Source organism: Microtus ochrogaster, unplaced genomic scaffold (assembly GCF_000317375.1).
Source record: "Microtus ochrogaster isolate Prairie Vole_2 unplaced genomic scaffold, MicOch1.0 UNK81, whole genome shotgun sequence".
Classification (NCBI taxonomy): Eukaryota; Metazoa; Chordata; class Mammalia; order Rodentia; family Cricetidae; genus Microtus; species Microtus ochrogaster.
The window spans coordinates 292,464-307,563 of NW_004949179.1; the positions used below are offsets into that span (position 1 = coordinate 292,464).

General features: G+C 52.7%; 2 protein-coding genes across 6 annotated transcripts in view; one reads left to right on the forward strand and one right to left on the reverse strand.

Moving 5' to 3' along the window:
- The first annotated feature begins 7 nt into the window (after positions 1 to 7).
- Positions 8 to 1,984, forward strand: Tssk6 (testis specific serine kinase 6). Its single transcript, XM_005370518.3, has one exon. It carries the CDS (start codon positions 625 to 627, stop codon positions 1,444 to 1,446), a length of 822 nt encoding a protein of 273 aa, XP_005370575.1. The 5' UTR covers positions 8 to 624; the 3' UTR covers positions 1,447 to 1,984.
- Positions 1,985 to 7,536: 5,552 nt separating this feature from the next.
- Positions 7,537 to 15,100, reverse strand: part of Gatad2a (GATA zinc finger domain containing 2A) — an 88,647-nt gene continuing 81,083 nt past the window's right edge. For 4 of the 5 annotated variants that reach the window (XM_026777753.1, XM_013354975.2, XM_026777752.1 and 1 more), the window contains 7 exons: positions 14,780 to 14,911; positions 14,512 to 14,676; positions 12,617 to 12,896; positions 10,737 to 11,038; positions 10,000 to 10,074; positions 9,520 to 9,712; positions 7,537 to 7,745 (listed from right to left, as the gene is read on the reverse strand). In XM_026777753.1, coding sequence (XP_026633554.1) covers positions 7,615 to 7,745; positions 9,520 to 9,712; positions 10,000 to 10,074; positions 10,737 to 11,038; positions 12,617 to 12,896; positions 14,512 to 14,676; positions 14,780 to 14,911 — 1,278 coding nt within the window. In that variant the 3' untranslated portion in view covers positions 7,537 to 7,614. The remainder of the gene's footprint in view (positions 7,746 to 9,519; positions 9,713 to 9,999; positions 10,075 to 10,736; positions 11,039 to 12,616; positions 12,897 to 14,511; positions 14,677 to 14,779; positions 14,912 to 15,100) is intronic. The other variant, XM_013354976.2, reaches the window with a different exon arrangement.

The following is a 15,100-nucleotide window of genomic DNA, read 5'->3' on the forward strand; positions in this document are numbered from 1 at the left end:
TTGCCATTTTGAGTGTGGCGGAAGTCTGGTCGCCTGGGTGGTTCCCCACCCTTCAACTAACCCTGCTTCGGTCCTTAAGTCCTTCCTTGCTCTGACCCCAGGACGGGACCTGATTCAGTGGTTGGCACTGGAGCTCTGCTGGGCATCCCGTACCTTGTAATAAAAGCCTTGGTGTTCACCTGCTTTCCTTCCTGAGCGATGGTGGCCAGCCTCGAGCTTTGCACAGGTCTCCCCTTTCTACCCCCCCCCCCACCTCCAGGAGCCAAGGCAACGGACTGGGTACCACCATCCACACTAGTTCCAAAGTAGTGATCTGCCCCTCGCCAGGGCCCTCTCATGAGGAACCGGTCATTCAGAGCGATTGAGTCACAAAGCCTGAGAGGGTTTAGGGAGCGCGGGGCTGGGACGTCCCCACCCCAAGGCTGAGTGACGCCCGCAGTCACTTCACAAGGCAGAAATTGTTACCCGGGCAATAAAAGTCATCGCGGCTCTAGGACCTTGGGAGTGGGCACATGGGGGCACGGGGGTGCAGGTGCCAAGCACCATGGGTTAGGCCCGAGATCGGAGTCCGGCCGCCCCCCGACAGCAGCCGCCTCCTGCTCCCCGCGCGCCCCGGGCGCCACCATGTCGGGCGACAAGCTTCTGAGCGAACTTGGCTATAAGCTGGGCCGCACGATAGGTGAGGGCAGCTACTCCAAGGTGAAGGTAGCCACCTCCAAGAAATATAAAGGGACGGTGGCCATCAAGGTGGTGGACCGTCGGCGAGCGCCTCCGGACTTCGTCAACAAGTTCCTGCCTCGAGAGCTGTCCATCTTGCGGGGAGTACGGCACCCGCACATCGTGCACGTCTTCGAGTTCATCGAGGTGTGCAACGGGAAGCTGTACATCGTGATGGAAGCAGCAGCCACCGACTTGCTGCAGGCAGTGCAGCGAAACGGGCGCATCCCGGGGTCACAGGCGCGCGAACTCTTCTCTCAGATCGCTGGTGCCGTGCGCTACCTGCACGACCACCACCTGGTGCACCGCGACCTCAAGTGCGAAAACGTGCTGCTGAGCCCTGACGAGCGCCGCGTCAAGCTCACAGATTTCGGTTTCGGCCGCCAGGCGCACGGCTATCCAGACCTGAGCACCACCTACTGCGGCTCGGCCGCCTATGCGTCACCTGAGGTGCTCCTGGGCATCCCCTACGACCCCAAGAAATACGACGTATGGAGCCTGGGCGTTGTGCTCTACGTCATGGTCACCGGGTGCATGCCCTTCGATGACTCGGACATTGCTGGCCTGCCCCGGCGCCAGAAGCGCGGCGTGCTCTACCCCGACGGCCTCGAACTGTCGGAACGATGCAAATCCTTGATCGCCGAGCTGCTACAGTTCAGCCCATCCGCCCGGCCCTCGGCGGGTCAGGTGGCGCGCAATGGCTGGCTGCGGGCCGGGGACTCCGGCTAGGAGCCGGGGTTCTCGCTGTTCCCGCCGCACCAGGCCCTGAGCCAGGGCGGCGCACGCGCGACCGGCGAGCTTCGGGAAACCCGCGAAGTCGCCGCGCGCCACTGCGCGCGCGCCCTGTCCCTTCCCCTCCCACCTCGGCGGCGGCCCACAGAGGCCCGCTGTTGGATTCTGGTTCCTCCTGCACAACCCGATTGCTGGAGGGCTCATACGCACCCTCGATTTCTGGCGAGGAGGCCCCGAGAGGGGCGCGAAGAGAAGAGAGAGAAGCATTGCGCCTGCGCGGAATGAGCTCCTGTTGCGCGGTGGGTGGCAGTGGAGCGGAGAAGCTGCGGGCCGACGGTGCACTACAAGTGCCAGGTTGGAACCTGCAATAAATTCGCTTTTCCTCGCAAGTGGACCGTTGTTACGGAGCAGACGGGAGGGGAGATCTCAGCACTTTAGAGAAAGCCATGTATGTGGCGACTCCAGCGCCAAACCTCAAAAGGGAGTTGTGGGATTCGAATCTGTTCTCCAAATTGGAAAAACTTCTAGAGGTTCTGTAGTCGTTCCCTGGGATGTGATGATTCTTGAATTGGGATTGGCATGGGGGAAGGAGGGGACTACCTGTCGGCAGAAAATGAGCATTTACAGATGTGGAAACTGAGGCCCACACAGGTGTCAACTGTGCAGACACAGCTATTATTTGTAGTCAGGTCTCTTGAAGCCTAGGGTGGTGGAAGAGTTTGCAGGCAGAGAACAGACCCAGCTACTGGTGCTGTTTTCTTTGCTGTTGGTGATGATGGTGGTTTGTGTGCGTGTCACGCTAGACCACGGCTTGCTTACTCCAGACATCTCACTATGCAGCCAGGCTGGCATGGAACTTGGACTCTCCTGCCTACGCTTCTCAAGTTCGGGATGACAGGTGTGGAGCCAAGTTCTGCATGTCTTGAACCTTACCTGGGACTCCAAGAGGCTTGAACCATCTTTGCCTTCAACAAGGATTCAAGTACAATGCCAAGTAAAATAAGACAAGATGTGGAAATAATTGTAAGTTGTGAGGAATGCCAGGTGGGGCGGGGTATTCAGGGAGAGACTGTGAAGCTGTTTTGAGGCTGTTGCCCAAACCACTAAAAATGGCACAGGATGCTGGGAGTGTTGTACATGCCTTTTAATCCCAGCACTGGGGACGCAGAGGCAGGTGGATCTCTGTGAGTTTGAGGCTCACCTAGTTTACAAAGTGAGTTTCAGGACAGCCAGGGCTACACAGAGAAACCCTATTTCAAACACACACACACACACACACACACACACACACACACAAAACCAACCCACAAAGGACAAAGTGATACCGCAGGAGTTCCTGGGCCTGAAATAGGAAGGGAATGAGAAAATGGGGGGGAGCTTACAGTAATTCAAAGGGGACCCTGAAGGGTGAGGAGGCAGCTGAGAGCCTTGCCTGTGATTTTACAGGGGTTTGGTGACAATGGAAAACATTTTCAATCCTCTCCTGCTCCTGTAGTAGGCCCAGGCAGTCTGAAGGGCTGTCTTGTTGTAGGCCTTGCTGTGCCGAGCACCTGCTCCCCTCTCCACAGGTTTCTGGTGCCCTGAAGGTCAAGTGTGAGCTCACTTCTCATGCTGGGCACAGAAGGGGCAACTGAGGCTACAAGAGGGGAGGGGCCTAACTCCAGTTCTGTCTGGAATATGCCAGAGCCTAGGCAGAAGCAACCCACACCCTCTGGTGAAAAGGGAGGTTCTGTGGTTACATTTGTCCTCAGCACCTGAAACATTGGGCAGCAAACCATCCCAGGGCTTGGGGAAGGGTGTGGTTCAGATTTCTTAGATGGAGTCCATAGCACTTCCAGATTCCAGCACATTCAGAATGTATTCTTATCTTCACACAAGTGAAGCCCCTCTTTTGCTGGGGATGGAACTCAGAACCTACTGAGACTAGGCAAGAGATCACTCTCAGAGCAAGCCCCCAGCCCCACTAAGGGATTCTATGCATGGGTTGTACCACTAAACCACACCCTCAGATTTGTTTTGTTTTTCGAGACAGGGTTTCTCCCGTAGCTTTGGTGCCTGTCCTGTAACTAGCTCTTGTAGACCAGGCTGGCACTGAATTTGCAGAGATCCATCTGCCTCTGCTTCCCGAGTGCTGGGATTAAAGGCGTGCGCCACCACCGCCAGGCTTTTTTTTTTTTTTTTTTTCGAGACAGGGTTTCTCTGTGGCTTTGGAGCCTGCCCTGGAACTAGCTCTGTAGACCAGGCTGGTCTCGAACTCACAGAGATCCACCTGCCTCTGCCTCCCGAGTGCTGGGATTAAAGGCGTGCGCCACCATCGCCCGGCACCAGGCTTGTTTTTTGAGACACGGTTTAGCCACATGGGCATGGCCTTCCTGGGCCACTCATTATGTAACCCAAATAGAACTTGGAGCAATGCTCCTGCCTCTGCCTCTTGGGCAGTGGGACTACAGGTATGCACCCAAAAGCCCAGGTTCCCTTTTTTCTTTTCTCTCCCCAAGATGGTCTCATTATGTAGACCAGGCTTACTTCAGAGATCTGTCTGCCTCTGCCTACCAAGTACTGAGATTAAAGGTGAGCACCACCAAGCCTGTTTTTTTTTCTTTCATTTTAGCGTATATGAGTATTTTGTTGGCATGCATGTCTGTGCACTATGTGTGTACAGAGGCTGTGGAGGCCAGAAGGCATCAGATCCCTGAGACTAGAGTTACAGATGGTTGTGAGCTCCTATGTGGGCGCTAGGGACTAAACTGGGATTGTCTACAAGAGCAGCCAGTGCTCTTAACCACTGAGCCATCTCTCCAGCCCAACTTTTTAAAAATATTTCCAATGGTGTTGGATGCCAATCATCCCTGCACGAGAGGTGGAAACAGGAGAATCAGTTCACCAACAGCCTGGACTTAGAGCAGATTCTGCCTCAAAACAAAGTCAAAACGTGAAATTGGGCATCTCAAGCTGACGTGGAGACTGGCGGGGGACAAGCTCACAGCTCTATCCATGCTGGGAACAGCAAAACCCCACAAAGCTCTGGGGGAAAATTAGACCTGTGGCCTCAGGTGGGAAGAGCTTAATTGGGCTTCTCATCGAATCCCCTGTCTGCTGAGGTCAAACAGGATGACAGAGAGCTCTTCAGGGTAGAGGAATGCCATGTTCAAATGGCATGTGTACCCTACCTTTCATTCCCCCCTTTAAGAAAGGCCACCAGAAGCTGGGACAAAACACTAGGGCCCCAGGAAATAAACAATACAATGACATTCGGTCCATTTCTTCATTGTTCTTCAGGGTCTCAGAACTCCCCAACACAAGGAGGCTACCAATTCCAGGTCATTTATTGGAACATCTATTCGTTTGGTGGCAAACTTTAAAAACATGTATTACCAAAGAATTAGTCACAATAAATACAAGCGTCCGCTGTCCCAGCCCCCAGACTCTGCACTAGTGTAACTGTTACACACTGAATATTAGGAACCACTTTTGTCAACAGCTCAAAGTCTTCAGGCTGTCACCGTTTGAAAAGGTGAGGAACAACCTTCCCCAAACACCATTCAGGCTGATACTTACTCTGATTCTCTGCTTCCAGTTAAATGTGGCACATTACAGCCAGCACTGTCCCCTTCCTCCCTCTCACAGGGGCAAGCTTTGGCTGTGTGTGTGTGTATGGGGGGAGGTGGAAGTTCAGGTTAATCACTCCATCCAGGTGACAATTGGCATGTCACAGCTAGTACCTGCCCCCTTCCTCCCTCTGCCTGGGACAAGCTTTGTTTTGGCCTCCCTAATGTGTGTGTGTGTGGGGGGGGGTGGTGTTCAGGTCCCGAGGATGCTCATAGGAACTCCTTCAGCCAGCAGCCTTAAGTTACCTGCCCACTTGCGCATGGCCTCTTATACCATAAATGACCACTGTCCCCCCAACCCAGGTGACACTTGGTTCCTGATGTTTCCACAAGCTAGACAAGAGCCTGGGGGTGGTTCAATGGACACAGGTGTCTTGTACTTGGCCCCTTCAAACCTGTCCCAGACAACGAGTGGAAGAAACTGAGGTACATTGCCCAAATGACCAGAGCCATCGATAAGTTTGTGATTGTCTCTGGGCAATCAATGGAGTAAGTAGGGATCATCACCTCCATCTTCTACTCCCAAGTATAGGCATGAAAGTGCGATGAGAAATACATTTTACTTTTTTTCTTAAGTTTTTAAACTCAGGCATGAGGTGTAAGCTATTAATCCCACCTCAGGAGGCTGAGGATGGCAGATCTGCAAGGAGCCCAGGACCCAGCTCATTAGGATAGGGGTGGAACCAGCTTTGGGAGGGGAGGAGCTTCATAGCTGGCACAGCACCCTACTAAATACCTGGTGCTCCCCACCCCCCACCCCCGTCCCAGTCCTTAGCTGTAATGTCACTATGAGGCCAGTGCAGTAGAAAGGAAATGGGCAACATTTTCCAATAAATTAAGGCACCTCAACTCTTGGCCCTTCCACACAGAGTGTCACCAGTGTCACCCTGGGAAAATGATGCACCAGCAACCCTTTGGCCTCTGCTGTAGCATGTCCTTAATAAGCTGAAAGGCGAATGTCACACCACATGGAAGGCTGGAAGGGAGGTGCCAACAGAGCCCCGTGGTCAGACCCCATCAGTTCAAGTGGAAGTCTATGTCTGGTGCCAGGTCAATGACTACATAGGAATGAGGACTAATGGCTGGGAAGGCTTCTATAAGAGAGGCCACCTAGTGTGGCTGTTCTAAGGAGCCAGACCTTGGCCCATGTCACTGAACTAAGGCCAGTCACTCAGTAAGAAGAGGTAACAGGAACTCACTTGCCAGGCACATAAATACCCAAGTAAGAAATGCTTGCATATATATAGTGTAAACACCTGCCCTGCCACAAAGGGTCAATGTCTGTTCACTCTCAAAAATCTACCCTGGGAAGTGACACACTCAAATCTAAAAGTACTTGAGTAACTTGAGTTTCACACAACAAAAAGATTTCCCAAAACCTGGAACTCTCTTATATCCAAACAATTCTTAGCGACGGAGGATTTGCACACGAGTGAGCATGGGGTTAAATGAGCCTTTATTAGGAGGAGGCGGGGCGTGTCTGCAGAGGGTGGTGGTCTGCAGAACAAGGGTTTAAATTAAAGTCCCTAACTATTGTGTTGAAGGAAGCCAGGGCTGCTTGTGACCCCTGCAGACCACTGCAGGCCGCCCTGTTGTGAGCTGCTTCTGCCCTTTCACCGTGGAGCCAATTTTTAAAGAGTGGGGGGCAGGACAGGAAAGAAAATAAAACTAAAGTAGACCTGGCCTTTCGAAGACATCCCTGTGGACTGAGGAGCCAGAGGTGAACCCACCCGGCTGACCCCAGGGTAGACGGGTCTGTCTGCGCCTACCTGGGTGCCTCTTGGGCACCTTGAGATTGTGCCCATCAAAACAAAGAGAGAAAGGAAAGAAATTTTAATAAAATAAAGCACAAAAATAACCCAGCAGCCAGCTCTGGTTCCAGCGGTGGGCCCAGCATCCCTCTGGAACCTTAGAGTCTCTGGCAAAGTCTGGGCTGCGATTTGTTCTAAGTGTGGAAGCCAGGGGCTGTAGCAAGCAGCAACAGACACAACTGGAGCCACAGTGGCACCTGCCATCCCTGCGTGCCGCCACTCAGAGCATCCTCTGGGGCTAGGGACTACACTGTGCACAACAGGGACCCTGGGTCTACACAGTTTACTTTTTATTCCATCATCGTGAAGTGATTAAAAAAGAAAACACAAAAACCCAAACTTTAACCTATAGATGGCCATGAGGAGGAAGAGACTGGGGAGTGAAGATGGGAAAAGCTGAAAAACAAACCCCAGTTCAACTTTGGGAGCCCCTGGTGCCAGCCTAGCCTGGGCGTGTCACAGTGTCCAGGGTGAGTTCCCACCCATGCTGGCCAGGCAGAGCTGGCCCCAAGGTCCGAGTTTCTGCTGGTGTCGGGCAAACTAAAGGCAAAAAGGAAGGGAAGGCCCACAGGGAAAGTCCTTGGTTCTGATCCTGGGCACCATGGTGGCACACTCTTCTGGCCACCACAAGGCTAAATAGCCAAGGCCTGAGCTGTCTCAGGCAACTTGTTAGGAGGGCGGTCTGTGTGTCCTAGACCAGGAGCCGTGGAGAGCAAAGGGCCTGTCCTCAGCTGGGCCGGCTCCCATTATTTCCATGTGGCTGACTGGGGAATGGAGCGTGGAGGGATCATGTCCAGGAGGTATTCTCGCTGACGGTCTACAGCTGAAGAGGTCTTGTGCATTGCCAAGCTCGGGCTGACAAAGGCAAGGGTCCCACCTGTAAAAGAGCACAGCGCCAGGCAGCAGTGACCAGCCAGGTAAGGCCGACCAGGCCCTAGATGCAACCTCGACTCCCACCTCAGGACATACCCAAAGGATCCCTGAGCAGGGTCATGACGCACACAACTTACATCCTGTCACCAATCATCTCAATCCAGACATGACCAAGGTGACCAAAGCCAGAACAGTGGTCAGGGCTCGGTGCAGAGATGAGTAAACCTCAAACAAGGGATTTGAGTCAATGCAATGGAATGGAGCCTCATGGACCATGTGACTGGAGAGCATCCTCCCCTATCAGGATAGTCTGCATAAGTGAGGTGAAGGCTCTCTGTGCTGGCTAGGCTGGCTCAAACTACAAGCGTTAAGTGATCCTCCTGCCTCACTCTTCCTAGTCCTTGGTACCATGAGATGCCAACTTGCTGCTCAGATTTGTTGTTGTTGTTATTGTTTTTAATGACTTATTTTTAGGCTGGGTGGTGGTGCACAACTTTAATCCCAGCACTTGGGAGGCAGAGGCAGGCAGGGCAGATCTTGAGTTCCAGGCTACACAGAGAAACCCTAGCTTGAAAAACAAACAAAAAGACTTACTTTTAATCATGTGTATGTGCACACAGATGTGTGTGTGTGTGCGCGCGTGCGTGTGCACATGCCATAAAAGCCAGAAATGGAGGTCTGATCCCCTGAAACTGTAGTCACCGGCAGTTGTGAGCTGCCCAATGAAATTAAATACGAGTCTTCTAGAAGAATATCCCATGCTCTGAACTGCTAAGCCTTCTCTCCAGTCCATTGCTTGGATTTTGAGACCCACTACATAGGCCAGGCTGGTTTTCTATTAGAGTCACCTGAATCTTCCTTCCAGTGCTGATATTACAGGCATGTGCCCCCAGGGATGGAATTCAGGGCTTCACATCCCTCAAACAAATGCTTGATCTCTTAGCTCTATCCCCAACTCTTCTTTTTAGTTAGCAGCAATTCCTAAACTTCCCAGGCTTGTCTCAAACTCTTGGGCTAAAGTCATCCCTCTTGCCTCAGTTTCCCAAGTAGCAGGGACAGCAGGTGAATGTCACTGTGTCTACTTTCCTGTTTACGGACTACAGATGTATGCTATCATGTCCAGGTCACAAGAGGTAATTTCAGACAAGCCTACAAGTTGACTCTGTGTCTTAAATATGCCAGGTGTTCCCAGACCCCTTCTATATGGTCTTGTGGAATATTTTGTTTAACTATGTAAAGATGTGTGGCTGTTTTACCTTGTCTGCCTAAGGCACCTGACTGGTCTAATAAAAGGCTGAATGGCCAATAGCTAGGGAAGAAGTATAGGCAGGACTTCCAGGCAGGGAGAGTAAGTAGGAATTAGGCTTAAAGGAGAAAGAAGACAACAGGGAGAAGCCAATGGTCAGCCAGGCAGACACAGAGGAAGCATGAAAGTAGGACACACAGAGTGAAAGAAAGGTAAAAAGTCTCACGGCAAATTGTGGATGAATACAAATAGGTTACCTAAGTTATAAGAGCTAGGGGGACAAGCATAAGATAAGGCCAAGCATCAACAAACAACAACAACAAAATAATTTCCTGTCGTGATGTGGGAGCCGGTTGGTAGCCCAGAAGAAAGTCTGCTGCATGTGCTCTCAGAAGGGTGTGGGATGCAGGCCCTCTGTACTATTTCTCATAACGCTGTTGGGAAACTAGGTGAGTTTGAGTGTTCCAGATTACACCCAACGAAGAAGGAAAGACAGCTTAGGGACAGAAGGTCTCCAGAGGCAGAGGCATACCTGTGCTCAGGGGTGTCTTTTTCCAGTTGGAGGCGGTGCCCTTGCTGGTGCCCACAGCTCTCTCGGAATGTCTGCCAGTCCTGCTTACCAGGGCCGTAGCTGAGGCTGCATTTTGCAGTTTGGGTGACTGGCTGAATGTGTGCAGAACGCCACGAGGTGTTGTGGCTGAGCCCCGGGACAGCTGGCTGGAAGCCTACAGACACAAAGGGAGCCAGGCTTACCATGGGCAGCGGTGGCAAGGCTGCTTGGAGTGGCCTCTCCTTGTCTGGTTGACCTCTTCCCACCCACTTGGGTCCCTAGAGTCCAAAGTCAAACGGCCACGAGAGTTACACTAGGGGATGGAGAAGAGACGGAGGAGACAGTGGGGTTGGGAGGGGCTGAGAGGAGAAGCACACACGAGAGCGCGTGAGAGCACGAGCACAGCAGAGCTGGTGACTGCGGCCGTGTCTGCGGTGGGCAAGGCCCTGGCCGGGTTCTGACCTGTAGCACAGCCCCGTTACTCCAGTCACGGGCCTCTCCTGAGCGGAACGCCAATTTACGTCGGGGCTTTATGACCTACACAAATGGGATTGAAAGGTATGTCAGCAGGGTCTGTGACACTAACCCAAACTGGACAAGGGTACCCTACCGGATAGGCCCGGCCATAATGGCAGTGCCAACACCTGCCGGCTCCCGATACTGCAGGAGATGGTGAAAAAACTGTTTCTGGTGAGGTACAATGTGTGATCAGACAGAAACCGCAAAAAGGAGCAGCACATGAGGGTGGTGGCGCACACCTTAATCCCACCACTTAAAGGCAGGAAGGTCTCTTCTGAGTTCAAGGCCAGCCTGGTCTATGTAGTGAGTTCCGGGACAGCTGGAGCTACTTAGGGAGACCCTGTCTCAAAAAAAGAAAGAAAAAAAAAAAAAAAAAGAAAAGAAAAAAAGGGCGGATGGGTGCAGGTCCAGGTCCACACCCCACTCTTCTCTTTCAGCTAGCCAGGGTGCTCTTGCTAACGGCCAGCAAGGCTCTCAGTAGTCATTTTAGACAGAAGTACTTGCCAGTGCACTGGGAGTGAAAGCGACAAAATTGAAAGAAACTGCAAATTAGTGTTTTCACTGCCAAATGTCACCATTAAGTGCAATTTAGCCTGCAGTTAAGCACCAAGCGGGTGGGTGGAAGGGGATGCCTCTGGAACATCCTGCAGTCTCAGGACGGTTAAGGCTTCAGTTCTCACCTGCTTCAGCGTGGGATGTGGGGCTGCAGCCTCAGCCTTGGTGCTGGCGGTACCCACACCCTGCTGCAGCAGCCGCTGCTCCATCTCCTGCTCTTGCTGCAGTGCTTTCACGAAGGCAGCCTTCAGCCGACTGGTGTGCTCCACCTTGAGTGCCTTCTTTTGGTTGGAAGTCATGCAGGTCTCACACATAACAGCTCCACCCTTCTCCCGCCAGCGGCATGTGAAGTCTGTCTTGCACTGAACACACATGTAGGGCTCCCGGGATAACATAGCAGAAGCTGTGCTGGCAGAGATCCTTCCCGCTATAATAGATGGGGTGATTTTGACAAAGTAACCTCAATGACTGTGGGCAGTGGCCAGGGTGGACGTCTCTCATAGGTACATAGAGGCCACAGCGATGAACTTCAAACAGGCTACGGCTGAGCATCCCTGGTAACGACTCTCCAAAGGCCCTGTGACACTGGCCTGGCTTGGCCTTGCCATAGCAGGTGCTCTAAGAGATGTGTCAAAAGTTACCCTGCCTTGGTTACTTGCCTTGTAAGCAATTGGATACTCACTCCCTCTTCTTGGGGACATGCTACCCAAACACTGAGAATGGCTGAGGCCAGGACACAAGCAACTTCCTCTTCTTGTTGCTGACAGTAGAACCAGGCCTCAGCCCCAGGAGAAGCCTGGCTGCACTGTGGATCAGGGGAACAAATGCACACTGACGAAATTTCCAGACAAGATTCTGTAGGCAGAGCTAAGAGATGGCACCTGTACTAGCTGTCCACAGCTCTGGTTCCACCTCACCTGTACACTGAATGAGGATGGGCAGTGCTCTGGTTCTGAGCACTCCACAGGCAGACTCCTGCCAGCCCTGCCCGCTAGAGATAGAACCCGGCACTCGCATGCACTTACTGCCCTGCATGAATGGGTATCTAGCTCTCCCTAGCAATTCTTCATCAATGTCACCTCAGTACAGAGTGCCAGCACCCAGGCTTCCCAGCAATGCATACTTGGTCTCTCATGGAAGCCCAAGAGGTGTATGTTACTAACACTATGCCACAGAGGGTATTGTTCACCCACAGGGGCCTGGTGGCTACTTCAGTGCAAATCTGTGCTCAAGGCAGGCTACAAAAGTTACTGAGGAGTATGCACTGAGCAAACCTCTGAGCCTGTTTCCCACCAGTGCTCTGGGTTGGTGGTAGGTGGGGCCCAACTCAAGGGTGTGGAGCTGGGGGTCCCAGGAGACTGGCGCACACACTCAACAACCCAGCTCCAGGGAAGCAATGGGCACAATCCTGCATGTTCCCACCACCTTCCTCCTTGCACAGTGAAGCAGACAATGGAAGCCCTTCTCTGTGTACACAGTCCCTTACACCTGTGTCAGAAGAGCTAGCACTAATGACCACAGTCAAGGGGCCGATCTGCTGGGTCCAGTCACATTCACCATTTTTTCTCCTGACATCTGACAAAGCCACTTGGGGGTGGGAAGAGAGGGGGACCACCATTAACCTGTTCACCAGCTCAACGTCAAGATGCACACATCCTCGGCCTATGTCTGGGAGCCAGCTGGGCCATCCACCCATTCCTTCCCTGTCTAATGCTGTTTCTATGGGGTCCTGCAGATATCCTATCCACACTGCCCCCAAATATGGTAAAGAACCTGGCCCAGGCAAAGGTGTCTCTATCTGTCCTTCAGGCCAAGAAGACTAGAAGCTTTGAAAAATTCTGCCTCACCCAAGGGTCAGCCTCCTGCAGATGCTCAACCTCACCCCTAACTACAACAGAAATTGATTTCACAGTAAAACAGGTGCAGCATGGCTGCCTGAGATGCCCAACTCTAGATAGAATGTGTCTTACAGAGGCTGGAGCAGGAGGTAAGGCCACCCACTCACCTTGCGTCTCCAGCAAATTCTGCACCACCTCCTCCAGACCAACCAGGTAGATGAACTCATTGTTGGCAGCACTGGGCAGGAAGTTCATTTCTGGAGCAGGGGGCTTGGGAGGTGGAATCTCGAGCAATGTCTTCTCCAGCTGCTTGCGTAGCGCTAGCTTGGCAGCAGCCTGCCGGCTGGCTGGAGACTCAACAGATGCAACCACAGAGGCCACACTGGTTGGGGTGGAGCTGACCTGAGCAGAGGCAACTGTTGTCCCCTTCAGTGAGGCTGCAGTGGGCTGTGGAAGACAACTAGGTGAGGCTCAGGCTACCTAAAGCAGGCTCCATGTCAGATGTGCACTGGAATCCTTATAAGAGTAAATCTGAGCAGGGTACTGTGGCCTTTAATACATTACAGCTCTCAGGAGGCAAGGGGAGTTCGAAACCAGCCTGGGCTACATAGTGAGACCCTGTCTCAAAACAAAAACTGCAGTAAATCTGAGTAGATTGCTATCACCTAAGTCCACGGCAGCAAGGAACACCCAGGTTCTACACACCTTGTTCCCCGCATGACCAGGACTCCCAGGAGTCAAGCAAGACCAAGCTGGGAAGCTGCAATGGGTCTACATTGAAGTGCTGCTTCTCAACTGGCTTTGAGTATGCAAAAGGCCACTGGGAAACACAACTCCTGTTTGGCCTGTCATATGCAACTTCATGTCCCTGTTAAGTCTCCACCCAGCCCACTGCTGCACTCCCCAAACCTATGCTGAGCACCCCAGGTTCCTAGTGTGTTGTGGGGGATCCAACAATGATCTCCACAAGATATAAAGAGCACCATGCACTCTTTCTCCCTGGGCAAACAGACAACCAAGGCCCACAAACATTAGATGCTCAGCAAGGGGATCCAGCACAGGCTACCAGCCTCTGATTGACAGGGGCCCTGGCTCCATCCACACCACCCTGGTGGCATACTGAGCGTAGCAGACGTGGAAACACATGGGCTGCTGTGAAGAGATGCCCACTCCCCAGACTTATGCTTTAGCTGAAGCACAACCCTTCCAAGTGGGATAGTCATTGTCTGTGCACTGGAACTGGACTTTAACACAGGCAAGGGCCCTTTGTCAGAGCTGTCCAAAGTCCAGTCCTGTCTTGTCTCAGGAGGGGGGGCAGTGACAAAGAAAAAAGAATTCGTTGTCAGCAAAAGGTCTGCAGACTGGGTAATTTCATCTCTCAGACTAGCCCTTTTCTTTCCATCCTGCTACCCAGGGGTGGGGACAGTCCCTCCCCACTTTAGAGACTCTGTACAGAGGTGGAAGGACACATAGCTAAGAATAGCCCACTGGGCTGTGGGAGGATCTGTGACATGCTGTCCTCCCAGCCTCCCAGCCTGAGGACAGTCAGCAGGAGCTGGGGGAGGTATTGCAGCAGCGGCTCTGGGAGGGGCGGCAGGCTCCAGAGGGCTCTGGTGTCCCTCTAGTGGTCTCCTCACTTTTCCCTCAGAGCCTGCTGTCTCACATATGCCTGCATCCCCAACCAGCCCCCACTGTCCAAAAGCTTCCTAACTAGCTGGGCAGTGGTGGCGCACACCTTTAATCCCAGCCCTTGGGAGGCAGAGGCAGGCGGATCTCTGTGAGTTCGAGACCAGCCTGGTCTACAGAGCTAGTTCCAGGACAGGCTCCAAAACCACAGAGAAACCCTGAAAAAAAAAAAAAAGCTTCCTAACTTTGCTAAAGGACAATCTGTGTAAGATCTTCATACCTAGAAGAACTCCAGTCCCACCTTCAGGGGTGTCCAAGACCCCACCAGATCCAGGAATCAACTGTGTGACACTCCTCCCAGAAGACAAAATGACAATGACACTTTGAGACCTACCCCCAACCCTACCCCAACCTTGCACCTAAGTTCCAGATTTACCTGAGGGATGTTGACAAGTAGACTGGTATTAGAGACATTGGCAACACGGATAAGTCCCTGCTGGATGATCCTCTGTCCCTGAATCTGCATGCTGGGCACTGAGGCGCGGGGGGCTAGGAGGAGGGGTGGTGGCCCTGTGGAGGGGTGCTGTCTGACGTTGTGAATCTGTTGGGAGACAGGGGACAAGAATGCCACTGAGATTAACCAATCCTGGCAGACCATGGAAGGGTGGACACCTGGCCCCAACCTAGCACACACACCAACTCACCTGGGCCCCCCTGACAAGTGGTGGCATGACTACTTGGGAACTGGCCTGTGGTCCCAGCTTGGCAGACACCTGCTGCCCACCCCGGACCAGTGGCGGTGGGATGATGCTGCCGGGCATTCGAGCAGAAGAGGTCTGTCAATGACATTGAGACCCAGAATCATATACATTTTCTTTTTCTCTTAAAATTTATTCTGTGTTTACTTCCCCAGCACTAGGATGACAGGTTTGAGCAACCAGCCTAATTTGTGTGGTACTCAGGGCTTTCTAACACAAGGCAGGCGCTCTACCAACGAAGCCACAGCTCTATGATGGTTTCTGGGG

Excerpts from the sequence above, each read along its gene's own strand:
- Tssk6 (XM_005370518.3), top strand. The coding sequence starts at position 625 with ATGTCGGGCGACAAGCTTCTGAGCGAACTTGGCTATAAGCTGGGCCGC.